Source organism: Peromyscus eremicus, chromosome 8a, assembly GCF_949786415.1.
Source record: "Peromyscus eremicus chromosome 8a, PerEre_H2_v1, whole genome shotgun sequence".
In the NCBI taxonomy this organism is placed as follows: Eukaryota; Metazoa; Chordata; class Mammalia; order Rodentia; family Cricetidae; genus Peromyscus; species Peromyscus eremicus.
The window spans coordinates 63,282,722-63,308,241 of NC_081423.1; the positions used below are offsets into that span (position 1 = coordinate 63,282,722).

The 25,520-nt window shown below is 43.9% G+C and overlaps 1 protein-coding gene and 1 long non-coding RNA gene across 3 annotated transcripts in view; one reads left to right on the forward strand and one right to left on the reverse strand.

Moving 5' to 3' along the window:
- Positions 1 to 768: 768 nt before the first annotated feature.
- The window catches only part of Crlf3 (cytokine receptor like factor 3), a 38,350-nt gene continuing 13,598 nt past the window's right edge, over positions 769 to 25,520 (reverse strand). Inside the window, exons 2-8 of one of the 2 annotated variants that reach the window (XM_059271313.1) lie at positions 20,677 to 20,884; positions 17,013 to 17,100; positions 15,952 to 16,129; positions 11,604 to 11,826; positions 9,912 to 10,044; positions 3,200 to 3,312; positions 769 to 2,430 (exon numbers count right to left, since the gene is read on the reverse strand). In XM_059271313.1, coding sequence (XP_059127296.1) covers positions 2,177 to 2,430; positions 3,200 to 3,312; positions 9,912 to 10,044; positions 11,604 to 11,826; positions 15,952 to 16,129; positions 17,013 to 17,100; positions 20,677 to 20,884 — 1,197 coding nt within the window. In that variant the 3' untranslated portion in view covers positions 769 to 2,176. The remainder of the gene's footprint in view (positions 2,431 to 3,199; positions 3,313 to 9,911; positions 10,045 to 11,603; positions 11,827 to 15,951; positions 16,130 to 17,012; positions 17,101 to 20,676; positions 20,885 to 25,520) is intronic. The other variant, XM_059271314.1, reaches the window with a different exon arrangement.
- On the forward strand, positions 6,299 to 24,174 carry LOC131917476 (uncharacterized). The gene is made up of 2 exons (XR_009380675.1): positions 6,299 to 6,437; positions 23,643 to 24,174. It is a non-coding gene; the product is annotated as an uncharacterized LOC131917476 (long non-coding RNA).

Sequence of the window (25,520 nt, forward strand, 5' to 3'; positions counted from 1 at the left end):
CCAATAGCCACATAACAAGTCTGGTATTACAAATATAGGTGCACATCTGCATATATACACAGATACACACACACTTATAAATAAATCTTTAAAAAAGGAAAAAGATCAAGAAAACATCTACTTCAACTTGTTTGATTAAATACAAATTCTTTAACTAGTATTCAAGACTTGCAATCTGGCTGCAGCAGCTTTGTCCAGACTCTCGGCCACCTGCAGTCAGCCTCCAGACCCTCACCCAGGCCTCTCCTGTTGGCTCCAGACACTGCCACTCCTCTTCAAGAGCTGCTCTCCAAGCACCTCGGGAGGGAGTCTGTCCGTCTCCCTCCATCTGCCCCACTGTTGTGATCATCAGCTGGCACCTTCCCATTAGTACCCAGTGGGGTGGCGCACGCCTTTAATCCCAGCACTCGGGAGGCAGAGTCAGGCAGATCGCTGTGAGTCCGAGGCCAGCCTGGGCTACAGAGTGAGATCCAGGACAATCCATACACATTAACACACATTTCAGAATTCTGGAGATGAAGATGTCTGGAGAAAGTGACTCATCTCCATTCATTCAATCCACATTTATGGTGCATGTGGTCCACGCAAGAACTATGCAGGTGTGAGATGCACAGAACACAAGCATGTATAAACAGCCGTTTACAAGAGAAGAAAATGCCTGCAGCCACAATGAACCTTTGTAAAATTTTTTAATTAAAAGCATATTAAAATTGGATTCATTATACACACACACACACAAAAAAAAAAAACCCCACAAAACACACACCGTTAACTTTTGATTTTTTATTTTGTTTCAGAAGGCTGGATAAAGGCACCTACACTCTAGAACTTCTTATTAACATGAGAAAAGGCACTTACTTATACAAAACAAGGGAAGAAGGAAAGGTCATGATTGTCAAAAAGGGAACATAATTCCCCAAATAAATTATCTTACAAAAATATCACACTTGTATTTCCACTTTTTTACTACTGGTAAAAACAAAAGAAAAAATTCACATTAAAACTTCTCTGTATGCTGGTATAACAAGACCACATTTTTTACATATTAAGTCAAATAAATATTTTACACAAATTTAAGTTTTTAAAAAAATAGGTCAAGTATTTACCCTATATTTCTTTGGTCCATTAAAAGACCATTTCTCAACCTGATGTTACACTGGACTATCCGCTCTGCATGGGCCCATGTGCATCGCTGAGGCGGGGTGCACATGGGTGCATGCTGTGCACATAAAAACTGGCTAACACTGCTGTGTACTTCTGTAAGTGGCTTCACCTTGCAGAATATAGATCCTCCGTCCGATCCTTCTTTTTTTTGGGGGGGGGGGGGGTTGAGACAGGGTTTCTCTGTGTAGTTTTGGCACCTTTCCTGGATCTCGCTCTGTAGACCAGGCTGGCCTCGAACTCACAGAGATCCACCTGGCTCTGCCTCCCGAGTGCGGGATGAAAGGCGTGCACCACCACCGCCCGGCTCCCTCCATCCTACTTTGCCTCGCACTGCCAGGGAAGAGGGAGGACGCTAACACTGGCTGTCACAGCGCTTGCTCAGGCACTGTGAAAATGCAGAATCCACTAAGCTTTCCAGACCCAGAGACAACTGAACACAGTAACAGTCAGCACACTCAAGGGGTGGGGAAGAGAGGAGCTACAAGATGACAGTATTCCAGAGCCCTGGTCTCTAGCGGTCTTCTTCTGTTGTTTCTTACGGACTTCGAGCTTGAAGATTTAATCATGTGACATTTTTATGTTCTAACGACCAGCTTTAGGAAGAACAGTGGAAAAGTATGCACTTTTAAAGCTAGTTTGATATTTATGCTAAAAATAAAAATGAACTATGGTTTTGTCCACCTCATTCAGCTTACTTCTTACTGAAATATTACTTTTTTTGGGGGGGGGGGTTGAGACAGGGTTTCTCTGTGTAGCCCTGGCTGTCTTGGATCTTGCTCTGTAGACCAGGCTGGTCTTGAACTCACAGAGATCCACCTGCCTCTGCCTCCTGATGCTGGGATTAAAGGCGTGCACCACTACCACAGGCCCCTTACTGAACTATTACAATGCAAACCCAGCCATGCTCTCTATTTCTGGTGGTCCCAGAGGTAAGTTCACCTTTTTAAAGTCAGACAACACTAAACTAGGCTGAGGACAGAAACGCTCACACCAAAGCCGAGCCCCCACGATGCTAGAACACCAGCACCTTCCACCCCGGGTAGAAGAAGGAGCATCCGAAGTACAGAGAGCCACAGGCCTGGTCAAGCAGCCAGTCAAACACCACCTCCCTGTTACTGGAGCTGATGGTCACTCGGAGTTTCACGTTTCCGCCTTCACTGTTAGCAGTTCCGAGAGTCACAGCTTCAATGTCAAACGTGACAGTGGATCCAGAGGTAACTGCAGGCAACTGATTCGTCATTTCTTTTCCATTGACAAAAACTGCACCTGAAACGTTAAGAGACATTCACCTGTGAGCAATGACTGAGAGAATCAAAACTGACTCCTACTTCAGAAAAGGAAACACTCCAGAAAATCGGGTATTAATAATGAATTAAAATAGTTTAACCCCCATTCCCACAGCCAGAGGACAACTGTGGAGTTGGTTTTCTCTTTACACCTTTATGTGGGTCCAGGATCAAACTCAGGTTTTTGGATTTGCACGGCAAGTGCTATATCTACTGAGCCAACTCATGAGCCCTAACTAGTGTGTGTGTGTGTGGTGTGTATGTGTGTGGTGTGTGTATGTGTGGTGTGTGTGTGTGGTGTGTGTATGTGTGGTGTGTGTGGTGTGTATGTATGTCTGTGTGTGTGTGTGTGTGTGTGTGTGTGTGTGTGTGGTGTGTATGTGTGCTGTGTGTGTGTGTGTGGTGTGTGTATGTGTGCTGTGTGTGTGTGGTGTGTGTATGTGTGGTGTGTGTGGTGTGTATGTATGTCTCTGTGTGTGTGTGGTGTGTGTGTGTGTATATGTATGTGTGTGGTGTGTATGTATGTCTGTGTGTGTGTGTGTGGTGTGTGTGTGTGTGTTGTGTGTTTATATGTGTGTGTGTATGTGATATGTGTGTGGTGTGTGTGTGGTTTGTGTGTGTGTGTTCTCATAGCAGGGCAGGACTGTTGGCTGTTTCGCTCCATTGTGGGCTTGCATGGTGCCTTCTGTACCAGTAAGGGAGTCCTTGGGGAGGTGACTTTCATCGCGGTCACAGTCAGAGTGTCTCACCGTTTGTGCTGACGCACACAGCTTGATCCCGCTGCAGAGAGTCGTAGCCATTCTGCTTCTCTGCACACACTCCTATGCTGTCCCTCCTGTCGGGCTGTCCCACAGTCTCAACTCTACAATTGAGGTAAAAAGGTCATTTCATCTGTCTCTTGTTGAAATGTAACATGAGACTGGCAAGACAGTTCAGTGGTTAGGAGCTCTTGCAGGGAATGGGAGTTCAGTACCCAGCACCTACACCAGGTAACTCACAGCCACATGCAGCTCCAGTTTCAAAGGATCCAATACCTCCTAGTCTCTACAGGCTTTTGCACACACGTAACAGACACACACACAGACACACACACAGACACAGACACACACACTAAATCTTAAAAGCTAGTTCCAGGACAGCCAGGGTTACACAAAGAAACCCTGTCTCAACAACAACTAAGAAGTCAGGCAGTGAGTGATCTATGGTCACTTCCTGGCTTCTCTTCCCCACTGTAACAGTGTGTGGGGCGAGTTCCTCTGGGTGACATTCCCATGTCTGTAATAAGAGTCCACTTCTTCAGTCGCTGCTGTACCTCTAGGGAATCGCTGTAGCAAAACACTAAATTCCAGCCCAGTTCCACTCTCCCTGGGACTATGGAATGTCTCTCCACAGAGCACATGGAGGAACAGACAAGATTCAAAGATCCTAGTTAAAAACAAATTAACTTCATTTCTGTTTTGTGTTGAGATAAGGTCTTACATAGGTAGCCTAACTGACCTTGAACTCATGATCCTCCTGCCCCTGCCTCTCTGGTGCTGGGAGGAATTATCATGTGTGCTGTGCCTGACTCAAACACTAATTTTTAAAAAATAGTATTTTTTATTTATTCTTTGAGAACTTTATGCAAGAATAAAATATATTTAATCATAACCATCTTTCTTCCTGCCTCTAGCTCCTTCCAACACTATACTCCAACATGTTCCCCTCTCAACTTCCTATTTTTCTTTTGCTTTCAAATATCCCAGAGTCCAATGGGTGCTGCCTGTCACCTGGGTGTGGGACCACCCACTGGAGCAAGGGACACCCTAATATAGAAAATACCTTCTGTAGCAGCAGCTTCTCCACTGCGCTCTTGTAGGTAGTACTGAATCATGCTGGCAGTTTTGGTATTTTCTCTGGTTCTGGAGATCGAGCTCGGAGTCTTCTGTATGCTAACTGCCCACTGTCCCACTGAGTGTACCCCCAGTCCTAGACTACTTTTTGAATATAAGAAGCTAACACATATATCTGGTAATGGCAGAAAATGAGCTCTGAACAAAAAAAAAAAAAAAAAAATCTCCTTGCGATCTCCTTCATTCAGAAGGGATAATAATGTTAACACTAATAAAAAGAAAACAGGGTGAGGATGTAGCTCAGTGGCAGAGGCCTTGCCCTGAATATGTTAGGTCCTGGGTTTGATCCCCAGTACTGCAAAAAGAAAAAAGCCAGGCAAGGTTAGTGCAGTAACCGACAACCCCCGCCCCCACAAACATAGGGTCTCTCCGTGGAGCTGGAGCTGTCCTGGAACTCACTCTGTAGACCAGGCTAGCCTCGAACTCAGAGATTCTCTTGCCTCTGCCTCTCCAGTGCTGGGATTAAAGATGTGGTCGGTTGGTGCATTCTTGTGATCCCAGCGCTTAGGAGGAGAGTTTGAGGCCAGCCTGGGCTACATAAAAAACTATGTCTCAGAAAATCAAGGGCTTGTGAGAAGGTTCAGTGCGTGAAAATGCTTGCCTTAGAGTCTGACAGCTGAGTCTGATGCACAGAATTTACGTTGTGGGAGCAGAGAACCCACTCCTGAAAGTTGTACCTATAACCTTCACAGGCATGCCGCCATGGCATGAGTGCACCCACACACACACACACACACACACACACACACACACACACACACACACACACACACATCAAACATATGTACTTACATCCATACACACACTTGTGCACACACAGTAATAAATAAAACAAGCCAGGTATGGTGACACACACTTGTAATCCTAACACCAAACAGGATTGCTGAAAGTTTGAAGCCAGCCTGGGATACAGTGAGTTCCACTCAGACCAACCTCGGCTATAAAATAAGACCCTTACTGAGGGGTGTGGAGGATGGAGGATCTACTACAAGCAAACACTGAATCAAATTCACTCACCCCAAAGCTATTAGCCTCTGGATGTGGTAGTACTTGTCACAATACTAGCACTCTGGAGACAGAGGAGAGGGGACTGCTGCCAAGTTCAAGGCCAGCCTGGGCACATAATCGATTCTAAACTAGGGTACCATAGTGAGAACCTGTCTCAAAACACATATGAATGGCCTGGGGGGCATGGGTTAAAAACTGCAATGGATGTGAAAGGGCCCAACCCTCTGTGGTGGCATACTCATGGTCTCTGCAATAGGGAGTTAGGGAGGATCAGAAGTTTAAGGCCATTCTTGGCTATATAGTGAGCTTGAGGCCAGACTGGGATACATAAGACCCTGTCTCAAAAACAACAAAACAAACTAAAAAACAGGTGACAGAAAAGATAATAAGGGGCTGGAGAGACGGCTCAGGGGTTAAGAGCACATGCTACTCTTGCAAAGGACTGAGTACAATTTCTAGTGCCCACAAGAGGCAGCTCACAACTGCCTGTAACTCCAGCTTATAGGATCCAACATCTGTGGCCTCCAAGGGCACCTCCAGTCACATGGCATATGTACACACAGGCATACCTAATTCAAAAGTAGACAGATAACGCTGTTGCCAGGAGAAGGTAAAGAAGCAAAGAAAACAGGAACGTTCAGTAAGGAAACCGAGAGGCCTGGAGAAGGGCTGGCAGCAGACTCAGGCACCAAGGCAGTCAGACTCTAGAAACAACTCAGCATTCAGCCAGGGACAAGGTCTCACCGGCTTCAGACGCTCTACCAAGCACAACTAACCTATGGCCCATAGCCCACATGCAGCGGAGGACAGTTGTGAATTCAGCCCAATGAAAAATTGTACACTTCCTTAAAATATTTTTATTTAAATTTTGTTGTGATCTCCTCCTCCCCTCTGCCCTAACAGCAGTGCTCAGTTCCCAAGTCCACACTTTCTAGATGATAACACCAAGTCACAATGCCAAAAGGCTGGCCACACCCGCAAGCCCTCCAGAAACCACAGCAAAGACCAACTGGCTCAACAACAGAGCAGTGCCTGCCAGAGTACAGCGCCCTTCTAAAGAGAGGTCCTTAAGACGATCTTCATGAAGGTACACTCAACTGCCCCTCCCATCCACCTTCCAGTTTAACAAGGGGTTTAAAAAACTCTTAGTTCACACCCAAGGGGAAAAGGACAAAAATGCAGTCTGGCTAACTGAGCGAAATGGAGTTTCAGGTACTCACTCAGCCCAGAGGGCCCAGGGAAGCTTCTCTGCAAGAGGACAGAGAAGCAAAGTTTGACTGAGACCAGTAAGCAGTGGAGTCAGATCACTCTGGATCATTGCAATTACGAAATCCATCAATCAAATATTGCTCTGTATCCCCAGAGCGGGAATTTAAAACATCAGACAGCGTTAATATGAAGCATATGGAGAGGAAAGAGGTCCTGAACTGGAAAGGAGGGATGGGCAGCTCTGTGGAAGAACAGATGTACTACCTGCCTGAGGCCTGAGCTCAGCTATAGCACAAGCACCAACATCAGAGTGAGGAGGCAGCAGCAGCGGGAAGACTGGAGACGTCCACGTTAGTGAGACTCACACTCCCTTCCTCCCAAAAGACAAGGAGATGTGACCACACATGCCTGAGATCACCATTTCTCTGGGTGTGGTAATGCATGTCTACCCACATTCAGCAGGGTGAGGCAGGAATTCACAGATTCTGGAGACAGGTTCCCTGGATTTCAATTCCAGCTTTGGTACTTACGGCTGTGAGACACTGAATAATTATCTTCTCTGTGCCTCGATTTCCTCACTCCAAAAATGGTTAACTACACTTATTAGGTTATCCTAAGATGAAACGTGGCTTACTGTGTAGCTCACTTGGCAGAGAGCTTGCCTTGCATTCACAAAGCCCTGGGTTCAGTCCTCAGCATGAATAAGGCAGCAGAGTAGCACACAGCGCTTACCCCAGCTCTTGGGAAGTAGAAGCAATAGGATCAGAAGTTCAAGGTTATTCTCAGCTACATAGCCTAGGGTACATGAAACCATATGAAACATCTAGAAAGTGTGTACTTGGGTACACGAAACACACCTTGGCACAGGGTAAGTACCATTTGGATAGCAACTGCAATTATTTATTTATCATCATTCTTATCTGAGTTCTGTGGCCTGCATCTATCAAGTCTCAGAGGTCTGTTATGTTCATAAGTACCTAGTTTTCAGGAATTTCACTAATGAAAGTATTTTTTGTACACAAAGACATAATCACAGGAGTCTATTTCAGTACAGAAAATTCACTATGTGGGGCATAAGTAGATTTTGGGTTTCAGGTTCTGCCATAATGAGCTACAGAATACCCCTTCCTGCTCTTGACGGGCACAGTGTCAGAGGGTTGGTCCCCGGCTGGCACTGTCAGGAATGGGTGAAAATCCTGTCACCATATATGCTGGCATAGGCCCCAAAGAAACGGAGCCGACCTGTCACAGACTCAAACACCGGAAGAGGAGCCGGACAACCCCCTTCTCTCCGTGAGCCCATTATCTCAAGGGTTATTATGGAAATGGAAAGCTAGCACAGACTCACTTTTCTCCTCTCGGCATTTTTCTGGTGACTCAATCATTCTTTCTTTATGACTTAATGGGCGAGAGGAGGTGTCCGAAGCAAGACAAAGCATCAACAAGCATATCCTGACAGTGGAGGTCAGTTCAAATGACTTGGCTGGAGGGGACTCAGCAACACTGGCTCAGACAGACTTCCAGATGTTCTCCCTGCCTTACACCAGACACCAGAAACAGAAAAAAATCCCGTCATCTGAGCTGGTGAAATGGCTCAGGAAATAAAGACTCTGGTCACCAAGCTGGAGGACCTGATCTGAACCCCAGGACTTACATGTGGAAAGTGAGAACTGACTCTTGCACGTGTGTGTGCCCCAACACACACACTCACACACACACACACACAGTAATTAAAAGCATTTTTAAAGAAATAAGAATAGGTGCTGGGAGATGGCTCAGTGGTTAAGAGCACTGGTTGCTCTTCTAGAGGACTCAGGTTTAATTCCCAGCACCCACATGGCCCCTTACAACTATCTGGAACCCCAGTTCCAGGTTTTTGGGTTTGTTTTTTGTTAGTTTGTTTTTTGAGATAGAATTTCTTTGCATATCCTTGGCTGTCCTGGAACTCTGTAGACCAGGCTGGCCTTGATCTTAAGAGATCCGCCTGCCTCTGCCTCCCAAGTGCTGGGACCAAATGTGCCACCACTTCCTGGCAACAAATCTTAAGGAAGGAAGGAATGAGGGAAGGAGGGAGAGAAGGAGTAAATTAATGAAATAATCTTGAAAAACATTTGATAATCTTTAAACTTAGAGGAGAGTTTGCTACACTGAGCTAATCATGGGAAAAAGCAGGCACACACTCAATCACTCAACTCAGAACTGGGCTTTGCCAAAAATAAATAAACAAAACATTTGAGCTTTGGCTTTCTATGAAGAACCATTTAGCAGTATGACCACAGAACACAGTGCTCCGCTAACAAGAGGGAAGTGTTTCCCTACAGAGAAGCAGGCAGGAAAAGGACAATGACTGGCGGTGGGAGGGGCCTGCCTTCAGCTGTGTTTTAGTTATACACACGGTGTGTTCACAGGAGTAAGATTCTTCCAGAGACTTACTGACTAACGGACCTGCTCTGCTGCTAAGGCCGTTCTTGAGTTCCTGCATCTCTGAGTTCTGGTGTTACAGGTTTGCGTCACGATGCCCCATGCCTCTGATTTTCTTTTTTTTTTTTTTTTTTTTTTTTTTCTTTTCGAGACAGGGTTTCTCTGTGTAGCTTTGCGCCTTTCCTGGAACTTGCTTTGGAGACCAGGCTGGCCTCGAACTCACAAAGATCCGCCTGCCTCTGCCTCCCGAGTGCTGGGATTAAAGGCGTGCGCCACCACCGCCCGGCTGCCTCTGATTTTCAAAACACTTTTATGAGGTATTCTATTTACCCCTACTTACTAAGAGCAAAGAGACAAACATCAAGTCCCGAGCATTTTATATACACCATCCATTAGTCTTCCCAATTACCCCATGGACACAGACGCGAAAACTGAAACAGGAAAAACTGAAAGCCTTGTCAAAAACCCGGTGTGGTGGTGGTGCACTCCTTTACTGCCAGCATTTGGCAGACAGAGGTGTGGTGGTGCACTCCTTTACTGCCAGCATTTGGCAGACAGAGGTGTGGTGGTGCACTCCTTTACTGCCAGCATTTGGGAGACAGAGGCGGACAGATTTCACTGAGTTTGAGCCAGCCTGGTCTTTGAGTTCTGGCCAAGTGAGACCCGGTTTTAACCAAACCAAACCAAACCAAACCCTTGCCAAACTGTCACCCTCTGAAAGGGGGACACGTCAAATTCACACTCCTGCACACCCCCCAGTCCCTTACTCTGCTGGAGGCATAAGGGAGACACGTCAAATTCACACTCCTGCACACCCCCCAGTCCCTTACACTGCTGGAGGCATAAGGGAGACACGTCAAATTCACACTCCTGCACACCCCCCAGTCCCTTACACTGCTGGAGGCATGGCAGCCAGGCTCAGTCTACTTGCCTGAAGGTCAGTGTCTGTCCACAGAAGTAGGTCGGAGCACTGGAGTAAAGAACGCCCGAGGACTCAGCATCATTTCGCAGAGCTATATTCCTTCGACTACTCAGACTGTACCCTTCAAAGCCAGTTGTCCACTCTTTAAAAGGGAAGACATTAAAAACTATTACAATCTTTTCAAGAGTATACTGAATACAGACATATTAAACAGAATTGAGTTAAAAGTAATTACTTAGAGGGATCCTGACTGAGTTTAATAAGAGTTAGTAACAAGGTATTGGGGTTTAGAGCCACAAATTACAAAAAAGATTTTGGTAAATTCCTATACTTATTGAAAAAAATCAAATGATGATCATTTTTTATCTTAAAAAAAATCATGTTCAAATTTAATACTTTGAGGTTACCACAACCTGATTAAATAAATAATAGAGCATGTATTCACGTATAAGGATCTGAGTTCAATCGACAGCAGCATATTAAAAATGAATAAGCAGGGGCTGGAGAGATGGCTCAGAGGTTAAGAGCACTTACTGCTCTTCCAGAGGTCCTGAGTTCAATTCCCAGCAACCACATGATGGCTCACAACCATCTGTAATGAGATCTGGTGCCCTCTTCTGGCCTGCAGACATACATGCTGTATACTAAATAAATAAATCTTTAAAAAAAAAAAAATGAATAAGCAAAGCCTTTATTCCCAGAACTCTGGAGGCAGAGGCACGCCTCTGAGTTCGTGGCCAGCCTGGTCTATAACATGAGTTCTGGGACAGCCAAGGCTGCAAGAGACCCTGTCTCAACAACAACATAACAACAACAACATGAATAAACAAAACAGCTGGAGGGATGGCTCAGGGGTGAAGACCACTTTCAGAGGATCAAAGTTTGGTTCAGTCAGCTCATTGTTGCCTGTAACTCATGGCTCCCACGGGCACCAGAAAACATGTGAACACATACTCACACATGTACATAAATAAATAAATAATAAATCAAATCTTAAATTAAAAAAAAAAAAGGAAAACAAAACTATTAAGTGTATCTAGGTAACCAGGTATGTGGCACATGGCTCTAGTCCAGCTGCCTGGGAAGCTGAAATAGGACTTGATTTCAAGGTCATCCCGGTCAACACAACAAGACCCTAACTCTTCCAGGAAAAGGAGAAAAAGATTATGTCTTTTAAAACAGCAGTGGAGGACGCAGACCAATTTCAACTTTATAAGACTTTTATGAGGGTTTAGAAAAAATCAGAACCAGCTAGGCGGTGGTGGCACACACTTTTAATACCAGCAGTCAGGAGGCAGAGGCAGATGGATCTCTGAGTTCAAGGCCAACCTGGTTTACATAGTGAGCTCCATGACAGCCAGGGCTACACAGAGAAACCTTGTCTTGAGAGAGAAAAAAAAAGAAAGAAAGAAAGAAAGGAAGGAAGGAAGGAAGAAAGAAAAGGAAAGAGAGAGGAAGAAAGAAATCAGTGTCCTAGGCACTGCTTTCAATGTGTGGTTTTAGGTGATGCTCAAATTTAAATTCCAAAGACAAGAGCTGAAGAAAACAATTTACATGGAGTGATCTGAGTACAGGCAGGTTCCCGTTCTTCTCTCAATTCAAGCTTAGCCTTAGGAAAGTGGTTACGTGTGCACCCCTCTCAGCACAGGAGGTAAACTTCCCACACCCATTGAGCTTCAGGTGTGACAAGTAAGAGCATACCATGAGGCACCAGAGTGGAGTGACCTGTCTGGGGAACACTCCAAGGACTCCACTCCTGCCGGCCGTCTCCTCGGGCGCAGACTCTGAACTGATAATCAACATTGGGGTCTATGTGCAACACTATGAATTCAGTTTCAGAACCTACATACACGTCTTCAAAATGATTGGCAGTGGATTTACGGAACTGGAGCCTGTAATCTTGGGCTGTGAAGTCATCGTCCACCTGTGGAGAAAGATTTTTTAAGTTAGCTAAAAACCATGGAACAAATGGGGCAATATGGAACACTATGGGGAGGGAAGGGGAGGCAACATGTTTTCCTTTTGTTTTTCCTGAGATAGGGTCTCACTATATGTAGCCCAAGCTGGCCTTGAACTCATGGTAATCCTCCTGCTTCAGCTTCCTGAGAACTAAGATTATAGGTATGCAGTATCATATCCAGTTGCTTCTCCTTTTCTCCTTCTTCTGTTTCTTGCTGCTTGTTTGTCTGTTTTGGAAAGCACGTCTTACTCATCACCCAGACTGGCCTTGAGTTCACTCACCACCCTTCTGCCTTGCCATCCCAAATGCTATATTACCAGGCCTGGCTCCTTCCTTCCATTTGTGTGTGTATATATGTGTGTGTGTGTGTGTGTGTGTGTGTGTGTGTGTGTGTGTGTGTGTACACATATATGCATACCACAAAGCACATGTAAAGGTCAGAGAACAACTTGTGGGAATCAGTTCTTTCCTACTATGTGGGCTCCAGAAATTGAACTCAGCTTGTCAGACTTCAAAACAATTGCCTTTATCTGCTTAGCCATCTTACCAGCCTGCCTTTCTTTCTCTCTCTCTCTCTTTTTTTTTTTTTTTTTGTTTTTCGAGACAGGGTTTCTCTGTGTAGCTTTGCGCCTTTCCTGGAACTCACTTGGTAGCCCAGGCTGGCCTCGAACTCACAGAGATCCGCCTGGCTCTGCCTCCCGAGTGCTGGGATTAAAGGTGTGCGCCACCACCGCCCGGCTTCTTTTTTTTTTTATTGATTACCCACTCTGAAGCTAGGGGTGGTAACACTGCTTCTAATCACAGTACCTGGAAAAGTAAACAAAAGATTCAGTAGTTTGTGGGAGCCCGTTCTCGGGTTCCTCGTGGCTTTACCCAGCAGGTCCGCATAGAGGATGATTAGGACCATGGGCCTGAGTGCAGGTGTCTGAGATGGTCTGCACTTGGCTGTGCTGGGGGGGGGGGGGGGGAGGTCTTTTGCTCCACCCCTTGGCGTCTCTATAAAAACCCTGGGGCAGAGACAGTCGGGGCCCGTTGGAATAGGTTCCAGGCCCTCTCGAGGCTATCCTTTATTTTCTATCTGTTTATCTCCACAATCTAAATCCTTCTATCTAATATTTCCTGCTGCTCGCACTCAAAAAAACTCTGGGGAACTGTGGGGGTGGTGGGTAAACGCCCCACAGTAGTTAAAGTCCAACCTTAACTACATAGCAAGTTCAAGGCTAGCCTGGACTACATGAGATTCTGTCTCACAAATAGCTCAGCAGGAGGGTAGGTGACACAAAGCCTGGGAGATTCGAGTTCAATCCCCAAAACCCGCATTGTAGATGAGAGACAACTCCTGCATGAGGTCCTCCAACCTCCAGGCGCTTGACATGTTGTGCACGGGTACACACACACACACACACACACACACACACACACACAGTGCAATTAAAAAAGAAAAAGGGGCTGGAGAGATGGCTCAGCGGTTAGGAGCACGGAGTTTAGTTCCCAGCAATCACACAGTGGCTCACACCCATCTGTAGTGGGGTCTAACACTCTCTTCTGGCATAAAGGTGTACATGCAGATAGAGCACTTATTTGTTTACATAATAAATAAACCTTAAAAAATAAAAAAAAAGATGAGGAAAGAATAGCTCAACAGAGAGGCACATGGTTATAATCCCAGAACTTGGAAGGACAAGGCAGGGGGATCACACATCTGGGATTAGACTAGACCACACCAAACTATTTAGTTTATTATTTATTCTACGTGTAAGTACTAGGATTCATCAGGTGGTGGTGGTGCACACCTTGAATCCCAGCACTCAGGAGGCAGAGGCAGGTGGACCTCTGTGAGTTCCGAGGCCAGCCTACTCTACAGAGTGAGTTCCAGGACAGCCAGGACTGTTTTTTTGTTTTTTTGAGACAGGGTTTCTCTGTGTAGTTTTGGTGCCTGTCCCGGAATCTTGGTCTGTAGACCGGGCTGCCCTCGAACTCAAGAGATCCGCCTGCCTCTACCTCCTGAGTGCTGAGATTAAAGGTATGCACCACCGCCGCCCAGCTTGTTTTTGTTTTTCAATGTACATTGATGTTTTGTCTGCCTGCATGTCTGTATGAGGGTACCAGATCCCCTGGAACTGGAGTTACAGACAGTTATGAGCTGCCATGTGCGTGCTGGGAATTGAACATATATCCTCTGGAAGAACAGCCAGTGCTCTTAACCACTGAGCCATATCTCCGGCGCCCAGCCAGGGCTGCTACACAGAGAAATCTTGTCTCGAAAAACGGGGGAAAAAAAAAAGTACCAGGGCTCAAACCCAGTACCTTGAACAGGCAAGCACTCTACCACTGAGTCATAGTCTCAGCTCCACAGCACGTCCTAGGCCAACCTGGGCAATAAGGCAATCTCAAGCTTAAAATAAAATTTTGAAAAGGAAAAATGCAAAAAATATGAATAAAGAAATATGAATAGCCAAATATGGAAATACAATGTAAAACCATAATGAGGTAGTACGGCTGGAGAATTTCTCTCCAGCTCCCACCAAGTCCCGGCAGTCCAACAGCCCACTTATAAAATAAACATGCAGACGCTTTTATCATTTAAACTGTTTGGCCTAATAGATCAGGCTTCTGGCTATCTAGTTCTTACATCTTAAATTAATCCATTTCTATAAATCTATACCTTGCCACGTGGCTCGTGGCTTACCAGCATCTTCACATGCTGCTTGTCAAGGCGGTGGCTGGCAGTCTCTCCCTCCACCTTCCTGTTCTCTTAATTCTCCTCCCTGTTAGTCCCGCCTATACTTCCAGCTTGGCCACTGGCCAATCAGTGTTTTATTTATTGACCAATCAGAGCAATTTGACATACAGACCATCCCACAGCAAGGTAGCATTTGGGCAAAAACATAAGTCTAACAATCTTAAATACTGGTGAAAATGAAGAATAGTTCTCTCTTTTCAACATGTGGATCCCTGGGATCTCATCAGGCTTGGTGGCAAGTGCCTTTACCTACCAAATTATGTTGCTGGCCCTGAATAATATATCAACAGCCAAGATATGATGGCTAATCAGGACATGGTTTCTAAGTAAACTATATATATATATATATATATATATATATAAAAACAGAATTCTGGACAATACTAAATGTAAGGGAACTACAGAAACATTGGTTTCATCATTTTTTGTTTTGTTTTGAGACAGAGTTTCACTATGTAGTCCTGGCTGGCCTCAAACTCACAGAGATCCACCTGCGTCTACCTCGAGTGCTGGGGTTAAAAGTGTGCACCTCCATAACAAGCCTATACTTTTGAAATCTTATTTCAGAGTTATTCAATGTTAAACAAAAATACTAAGATGCTGAAAATGCACTATTACCATTTGGCTTTTGAAGAAATAAGAATGGGAGAAATCCTTAATTCGTTGAGTTACATTGGAAGTATGTGCTGTGCCGTGGCACTGATGTTTTAAGAAGTCCTTCCAAGGGCCTGATGATTGCTTGGTGGTAGAGCAGGTTTGACTGCCAGCACCACAAAACAAAATGAAATCTGAGCTTTTTATTTGATACTGGAAGAACTACCTCAATTCACAGTCCCTGTGATTTTAATTATAAAAAAAGCTCTGGTAGCTCACATCTTTAATTCCAGCATTTGGGAAGCAGAGGCAGGCAGATCTCTCTGAGTTCGAGGCCAGCCTGGTCTACAGAGCAAGTTCCAGGACAGCCAGGACTGTTACACAGAGAAATCTTGCTTAAAATAAAAAGTAAATAAAGGGGCTTGGAGAGATGGCTCAGTGGTTAAGAGCACTGACTGCTCTTCCAGAGGTCCTGAGTTCAATTTCCAGCAACCACATAGTGGCTCACAACCATCTATAATGAGATCTGGTGCCCTCTTCTGGCCTGCAGGGACACATGCAGGCAGAACACTGTATACATAATAAATAAATACATCTTAATAAAATAAAATAAAAATTAAAAAAAAGAAAGTGTTTCTTTGGCTGACAGTATGAGGATTCAGCCTTTAAAAAAAAAGTAAATAAATAAATATTAAAAGCTCCCCCATCACAAACCCATACTGTTGAGGCCATTTCTGCAATTTGGTACATACCTTACACCATCGCACTATGATGCCTCCAGGTTTCTCTATTAATTCTTCAATCTGCACTGGTGGGCGGGAAGCTACTGTTCCATGCTTAAAAACGTGGTCTTTCACTATGTTGAGAATGGAATCATCCAGCTGAGCCGACAAACAGGGCACATCAACTAGCAAAGGCACTTCTGGTAAGCTAAGGAAAAAAGTCCATTTGTTTAAGACATGTTGAACTCTGGAGATGACAATGCAAGGACTATCTCAGATGGTCATATGCTAGAAGAAGCCTAGAGACCTCAGCAAAGAAATCTCTAGAAGCTGGAGGCTTTTTTGAGGGGTTTTCATCTTTACATTACATAAAGATTCTCTTCCCAAATAAGTATAAGTAAGACAAAAAACTGTAAACTGTGTAGTGGCATGTGCCTATAATCCCATCACTCAAGAGGCTAAGAAAGGAGAATCATAAGCCAGAGGTCAGCCTGAGCTGCATACACAGTGACACCCTTCCTTAAAAAAAAAAAAAAAAAAATTGATAAAATCATAACTGTTGAGTTCATATCAAAAAATCTCATTTACTGAAATAAGATTTGGATTCAATAAGACATTTGGAATATCTTTTTTTTTTTTTTTTTTTTGTGCAGAGACCACGACAATCCTCTACATATTGCTCCAATTTCATTATGAGTGCTGCTTTGAAGGCAGGCAGGAGAATTTTTAGAATTTAACAATTCTATTAACTACTGGAATTGAAAAAGATCTATAGTAACACTATGTCAAATATTTCCCCTGCAGCCATTTGACAATAGCAGTAATGATAATGGGCAGTAAAATCTTGAAACACGGGATTCTCTATTTCCTGTAATCAGGATTTTTTTCCCCCAAGACAGGTTTCTCTGTGTTACAGCTCTGGTTATCCTGGAACTCACTCTGTAGCCCAGGCTGGCCTCAAACTCACAGAGATCTGCCTGCCTCTGCCTCTCCAGTGCTGGGATTAGAATTTTTAACGCGGACTTAGGAGGTGGTAGAGTGAAGGTCAGGAGGAAGGCAACTTTAAGTCTAAAAGGGACAATCTCTTTTACCTGTCCAACTGAATGTGTGCGGCCTTTTTGGTAAAGTTCCACAATTTATCATTCTGTTCTTCTATACCACCAAGAATGGCGATCTCACCTACAATTGAGGGTAAGAAAACTAGCTCAGTAAAAAAGTCACATTTTAAGGTCATTATTACACAGTAACCAATACAAAACATGCCTAGCTTTGTTGCAAGTTAATTCCTAAGTGACACACAATCAAACTCTCAAAATGACTTGGCAAGTCAGAGAGAACAGAGACCGAAGTTCTGTTCTCTAACTGCAACTCTAGCTCAACAACCAACTTTACACAGAGCAGAAGGCAAGGGACATTTCCTCATTCCTCTTATCAGTTCTTTAAGGTTTTTTTGTTTTGTTTTGTTTTTTACATTAATTTACTGGGGGAGATATGTGCACATGTGGAAGTCAGGGGACAGCTATTTTTGTTTTTGTTTTTTAGCATCATGTGAGTTTCAGGGACTTACCTCAGGCTGTCAGCCTTGGTACCAAGCTCCTTTACCCACTGAGCCACCTGGCCAGCACTTTTTTTTTTTTTTTTTGGTCACCTGAATCTCGCTATGTAGATCAGGCTGGCCTCAAACTCATAAGCTCCTTCTGCCTCAAACTCCTGAGTGCTGGGATTCCGGGGGTGAGCCACCACACTCCTGGTTCTTCTCTATCAGTACTAACAGGAACTAAGTATTATCCCAAGAGCAGCAAAAGGACACAGGATCTTAAACAGCCAAATGATGGCAGCTGAGGTGGTACATGCCTATTATCTTAGCACTCGTGAGGCTGAGGTTTGAGACAAGCCTGTGCTACATAATGAGATCCTGTCTCAAAAAAGAGTAGAATGGTGCAGTCAGATTCCCCTGAAAACACACTATACATTGGATCAGAAATTACTCCACAGGCTGGGCGGTGGTGGCGCAGGTCTTCGATGTCAGCCCTTGGGAGGCAGAGGCAGCCTGGTCTACAGAGTGAGTTCCAGGACAGCCAGAGCTGTAACAGAGAAACCCTGTCTTGAAAGGAAAATAATAATAATAATAATAATAATAACAAAAAAAATTACTCAATAGAACAATAAGAAGGAAATGCTTTATACAGGGCATGAAAATGACCAACCTCTATATACTTTGAAATGATGGCGGATAGTGTTACATTACCCAAGTGCACACTGGTTTCTAAAGGTTTTTTTTGTTTTGTTTTTAACTATGATTACGTTTATTTATTTATTTATTCATTTTGTGTGTGTGTGTTTGTATGTGTGTGGACATTCATACCATGTCACACATGTACAAGTCAGAGGACAACTTACAGGAGTTGGTCCTCTCCCTCCATCACATGGTTTCAAGATCAAACTCGTCATTAGGCTTGGCAACAAGTACCTTTACTCAACGACCCATCTCGCCAGCCCTAACTCAAGTTTTCTAAGAGAATATGACCTAAAAAAAACACCATAGGGCCAGGTGGTGGTGAAGCACGCCTTTAATCCCAGCACTCGGTAGGCAGAGCCAGGTAGATCTGTGAGTTTGAGGCCAGTCTGGTCTACAGAGCAAGATCCAGGACAGGCTCCAAAACTACACAGAGAAACCCTGTCTCAAAATCAAACAAACAAACAAAAATATATAGACATATTGAACGATGCCTCAAAAGTCTCTAACACTTGGGAGGTAGAGGCAGGATGATCAAAAGTGCAAGGTCATCCTTAGCTAATAGGAAGTTCAAAGCCAGACTTGGTTATGAGGCCCTGTCTTTAATAAAGATCCCTGAGCTGAAGAGATGGATCAGGGATTAAGAGCACTTGTTCTTACATAGAACCCAGGTATGTTTCCCAGCACCCACATGGTGGTTCACAACCATCTGTAACTCCACTTTCAGAGAATCTGGCCTCCACAGGCACAGAGCATGCATGTGGTACACATACACATAAATGCGGGCAAATACTTATAAAAAATAAAATGAATAAACTTAATTAAAAAAACACACACAGAGAGAGAAGTTTTTATCTCTTCTATAGGGGGAAGGGGGAAGTCTGAAATTAAAAATGTTTCTGAAGTATAAAAAAATTCAAGCATTAAGTGCTATGACAAACAAGTATGTGCCTGAAAGGACTATTTTCAAAATGAAAGCACAGCCCTCAATGCTATGGGTGTGCACACTGCAGCCCTGTGCTGACCTGCTTCTGGGTCTGTTTCCAAATTCAAAGCCTCAAGGGGAAGACATTCTGTGGTTCTGCTAAAAAGAATTTTCTCAAAAGCACTATTATGTCAGTAAAAAATAAACATGCCTCACTGAGGATTACAATTAGCTACACAGCAACTGTGAGGCCCGGGCCAATCCGTTACATAACTCTCACTTGAAACGATCTTTGACATTCACTCCGCTCCTGATGTTACTTCTGCTTAGAACCACAGCCGCCTCTTTCCCCTCTGCTTGATGAATTTCTTCAAGCCTCTTCGAACTCCCACAGAAGGCTGTCCTAAACTTCCCCAGACAGACTCCTTTGTTCTTCAGCAAGATTTTAGATCTTATTCAGCATGACTCCCACTGAATTACAACCCCCAAAGAACAGAACTGTTATCTTTTTATTTAATAGACCTAACGAACGGGCTGCCCCGGAAGTAAGAAGGCCAACCTCAAGGAAGGAGATAGAGATGAACCACCTAAGACTTAAACAACAAAACCTGCCTACAAACTGGACTCTAAAAATGGCTGAGCAGTGGTGGTGCACTCCTTTAATCCCAGCACTTGGGAGGCAAAAACAGGAGGATCTACGTGAATTGGAGGCCATCCTGGTCTACAGAGTGAGTTCCAAGACAGCCAGGGCTATGCAGTGAAACTCTGTCTCATCCCCCCACCCCCACCCCGACACGCCCCCGCCCAAAAAAAAGAACTAAAAATGAAGTTAGGTATTATGGCTTAGCCCAGCAAACCCAGTACCCACGCTGCTTCATCAGGAGGATTGCTGATAATTGATTCATGGCAGTCTGGACAATAATGAGATTCTGTCTCAAAAATATGAAACAAAACAGTAAAACAAAGTTGTGAAAATAAATGTGAATTTGCATGCTGAGTAGGTGACTGAAAATACAATGCATGAGCTGATAAGGTGGTTCAGTGGGTAGAGGCACTTGCCACCAAGCCTGCCCACATAAGCTCTATCCCTGGGATACATATGGTAGAAGCTGACCCCAACTTTGTTGGCTTTCCTCTGAGAATGTAATTTTTAAAATGTAATGCATAACCCCTTCCAAAAAATTGTGAATTAAATACCATAATCACAGAAGCTTCTGAAACAATCACTCTTTGTTTTATTTATTTATTTTTGGTTTCTCTGTGTAGCTTTGCGCCTTTCCTGGATCTCTCTCTGTAGACCAGGCTGGCCTTGAACTCACAAAGATCCGCCTGGCTCTGCCTCCCAAGTGCTGGGACTAAAGGCGTGCGCCACCACCACCCTACACTCTTTGTTTTATAAATGACCCCAATCAATACTTTGATTATACTTAGACTAGGGTCTTTCATAGCATATCTACGGTCCTGTATTATAAACTGGCTCAAGGCAGAAACATCCCAAGGGACCCTTCAGATGGCAAGAAGCCTGCTAGTATCCTAAGAAATCAGCCAGGCATCAGTCTGAATGTAAGGATTTAACAGGTTCCCTGATCCCCACCTTCTCGGACCAGGTCATCTGCGGTGTTAACTCCATGCTCTATGAGCTTCTGGCAGTCATCTAACGGTTTGATGGTCTCCTGTTCAATGGTGTCCACCTCTTGCAAAAGAGTCACCAATCGCTCATCCAACAGCTTCCCAAGGGTTCCTTTTAAGTCACTGAAATGTTGTTTGAGGACATCTCTTGTCTGTGAAGCACTCTCCTTTATCTAAAAAGAACATTAAAAACTTAAATTTAGGATCTTTAGGAAAAGTTAAAGAATAAGCACCATTCATAATTTCCTAATGTACCAAACAACTACCATGTTCCACTCACTGAAAAACCATGGCATGCTGCGACTGAACCTAGGGCCTCACACATGCTAGACAAGCACTCTACTGCTGAAGTATTATACATCCAGTGCTCCCTCCCCTTTCTTCTGTTAATTAAGACAGGGCCTTACTGTGTAACCCTAGGTTGGCCCCAAATTTATAATCTTCCTACCTCCCAAGTGCTAGGATTACAGGATGTATCATCAGCCTAGATCACATTTATTTAAAAAAAAAGGGGGGGGGTTGGATAAAACAGGGTCTTCAAGCCTGGAGCTTGCTCTGATCCTGCGATCATCTGGCCTCAGCTTAGTAGAAAATTTTAATGTAGCCAAGCATGATAGAACATGCCTGTAATACCAGCACTCAGGAGCCTGAGGCAAAGCCTCATAAATTTGAAGCCTGCTCAGATTATACAGCAAGACCCTGTCTTACGAAGAAATTTTTTGGTCACTGAACTATATACACTTAAGGTACACAGTGTTTTGACATACATATACACCATCAGCTGATACTTCTGTCAAGCTAATCAATGTAGGCATCTCTTGACATAGTGAATTATGCTTTGGTTTTGAGGGACAAAAAACTATGTAGTGCTGGCTGTCCTGGAACTCACTCTTTAGCCCAAGCTGATCTACTCCACATTTCTGTGAATTGGACCTTTTCCAGATTCCACATAAATAAGATCATATAACGCTTTCCTTCTGTGTCCCCGTTGCACTTGGCCTCTTGATGACAAGCACGTGTCACCGTATTCAACTCAGTTGTTACTGTTGCTGTCATTGTACTTTTATGAATTTGCTTTATTTTACTTTTGTGTCTGTGTCTTCATATGTGCACAAGTGCATGTGGGCACACAGAGTTGTCCTCCTAGATCACTGTCCCTCTTATTTTTGGGAGCAGGGTCTCTCACTGACATGGAGCTCAATGATTGGCTAGACTGACTAATTATTGAAACAAGTAGTAATTATGAAACTTTCTTTGCCAAGGTATTCCGTGTACTCCCCGATAATTCAGATTGCCAGGGTTCCATCCGAGACTTGCTGAGCCTGCAGCTTAGAGGAGGAGCAGGAGGGCCTTATGCTTACAATTCTCATTTGTCATAGGCACATCTGTGATACTGTCCACATTTTGAGATACACTGACCTCAGTCCACAGAGCCGAGATTAAGACTTTTTGTTCTAGGTTATGAAAGAAAGGTCTTTGTATCTCACATATATTCTCCTTCCTTTTTTTTTTTTTTTTTTTTTTTTTTTTTGGTGTGATTTGACACCGGATGGACTGGGAATTGAACCCGGGACCTCTGGAACGTCAGTCAGTGCTCTTAATCGCTGAACCACCTCTTTCCCTCATGTACATTCTCTCACTTAAATACAGTTAAATTAAAGCAAACACATAAACTGGGATATGTCCTGGTAATAGGGCACTTGGCTTGAAGTGCTAGGTCCTGGATTCAATCTCCAGCAATAAAAAAAAAGAAGTTCCTCAAACACATACTTTGCTTTACAAACAATAGTAGTTTCATATGACTATTATATAAACTACCCTAATTCTCTTGCCAATTTCTCTTGACTGGAGTGTTAGAAGTACGTACACACACACACACACACACACACACACACAAAATCTACCAAGAATGAAAACCTCCCCTGCAAAAAATTTCAAGCTGGGTGATGGCACATGCCTTTAATCCCAGGAGTGGGGAGGCAGAGGCAGTCAGATCTCTGTGAGTTCCAGGACAGCCTGGTCTAAAGAGTGAGTGCCAGGATAGCCAGAGCTACATAAAGAAACCCTATCTCAAAAAAAAGAAAGAAAGAAAGAGGGAGTGAGGGAGGGAGAGAAAGAAAAAACAAACAAAAAAACCACAGAAAGGATGTCTAATGATTTATTTTTTCCTTTTTGTTTTTTTTTCAAGACAGGGTTTCTCTGTGAAGCCCTAGCTGTCCTAGAACTCGCTCTGTATATCAGGCTGGCCTCAAACTCAGAGATGGGCCTACCTCTGCCTCCCAAGCGCTGGGATCAAAAGCATGTGTTACAATGCCTAGCTGCCTTACTATTTTTATATTGTTAGTAATGTACAGTATCAGGCTCTAGATGCTGCATTTTAATTTCTTTTTGTTGTTGTTTTAAACAAGATCTCATGGCTCAAAACTCTTAGAAAGTTCAAGATGACCTTGAACTTGATCATCCTCCTTCCACCTCTCCAATACCATGCCCAGCTCCATGCATGCTAGGCAAGCACTCTCTCAACTAAGCTAACTCCAAGCCCCAGAACTTACATTTTTGAAGGCCACAGTTGATTTATAAATGCAATACAGGTAGAATAAAGTCATCAAGTCAGAGCACTGTGCTACATTTCAGACCTCCCTCTAAGAAGAAACTCTGTACTTGAGCCCTGGACCAGCAAGGCCCTGCCTGGGTCTTTAGCAGATACAGCATATGCAGGAAGTACACTGGTTAGGTAAAGGCAATTTCCTCTTTAGAAAGAATTCAAAAGCTCCCTCAGACATTGCAAGCCCATGTTATGTTTGTTTTTGTTTCAGAGCCTTAGCGGAAAAAGGAAGTATGTAACTATTAGCAGTGAGGACTGTGGAAGGGAGAGTTCATCTAAACCCACCTCCTGTGTACTCATCCTGTCTGCTCTTCTTTTGTTCACAGAATACCAGCCACTGCCATTTCAAACCTGCTTTTCCTTAGATCATTTTCTTCTTCAAAAAGAGTTCACAAGTTAAAGTTCAATCAGCACTAATCCAACCAGAGAAGTAATCAAGTACATTTACTTGGCTTTATGAAGATTTTTAAAATTGAGGCTTCGCCTGCTAAGAGGATCTCCTTGTGTCTGAGGTGGTTCCAGTGGTCCAACATGTTCACTCTTATCTAACGGAAGGGTCACGGCTCCGAGTCTGCACTGTTTACACCGAGGAAAGGCAGCGGTAAATAAAACTCAACTTAGCAAGGCTTCACTGTCCTCACACCTGATGCCCGAGCCATGCTCTCTCTACTGAGGAGGTCTGTACTTACAGAGAAGATTTTAAGAAGTTCCAAGCATGATGGTATACTTCTGTAATCTAAATACCCAAGAGGCAGAGGCAAGAGCCTGAGGTCTATGGATTGAGTTCCACACTAGCCAGTGCTATACTGTGAAACAATGTTGATAAATAAATGGTTTCCAGGAAAACCAGTAAATTTAGTATTGTCTGAAGACATTTTCTGTTATACCACCTATTTTTTTATTCTAGATGTAACCTAAGCTGGCCTTGAACTTGCTACATAGTTGACTCAAGGATGACCTTGAACTGATCCCCCTGCCTCCACCCAAGTGGTAAGATTTTACATGCATTATGTGGTGCTGTGGGTCCTACCTAGGGTTTCATGAATGCTAGGCAAACACTCTACCAACTGAATTATACCTCCAGCTCCCACACCACACATTCCTTGTGCTTTCATAAATCATACAGTAGTTAACAACCATCAGCCTCAAATGCTACCTATCCATCTAGGACGGTGTTTCTCAACCTGTTGTTCGAGACTCCTGTGGGTCGAACGACCCTTTCACAGGGGTTGACTAAGACCATTGGAAAACACAGATATTTACATTACAATTCATAACAGTAGCAAAATTACAGGTATGAAGTAGCAACAAAAATAATTTTGTGATTGGGGGTCACCATAACATGAGGAACTATATTAAAGGGTCACAGCATTAGGAAGGTTAAGAACCACTGACCTAGGACAACAATATCTCTGTTTGCAACAACAAAGAAGAATATAAATGGCCAGCCACCATGCCTTTAATCTCAGCACTCAGGAGGTAGAGGCAGAATCTCTTGTGAACTCAAGGCCAGCTTAGTCCACAAGGCAAGTTCTAGATCAGTCAAGAGAGGGGAAAAAAACAACATAAATGGCAGGCAAGTCAAGGTCTTCGGAGAAACCGAAATGTATACAGTTCACATTCACTGGTCCCATTCTGAACTCCCACTGAAACCTCTCCAAGTGTGAGAGATCATTAAAACTTTTTTTTTGAGACATGCCCTCTCTACATAGCCCTGACTGTCCTGGAACTCACAGAGATCTGACTGCCTCTGCCTCCCCAGTGCTGGGATTTAAGGGGTGCTGTCACCACCACCCCTGCAAGATCATTAAAACTGACAAGGTATTCACTAAAGCTGGATTTAAACTTATAGTAACCTTTAAAAGTTAACAAGATGGTCGGGCGGTGGTGGCACACGCCTTTAATCCCAGCACCCAGGAGGCACAGGCAGGCGGGTCTCTGTGAGTTCGAGGCCAGCCTGGGCTACATAGATCCAGGAAAGGCTTCAAAGCTACACAGGGAAACCCTGTCTCAAAAAAAAAAAAAAAAAAGTTAACAAGATGATGAGCTCACAAAATACTACCTACTGACACAAAACAACACAACTGACATACTTTCTTCCAGAGTTTAGCTATAAAAAGGTTTAAAAAAAAAATGAGGCTGGAGAGATGGCTCAGTGGTTAAAAGCACTGGCTGCTTTTCCAGAGGACCCTGGTTCAATTCCC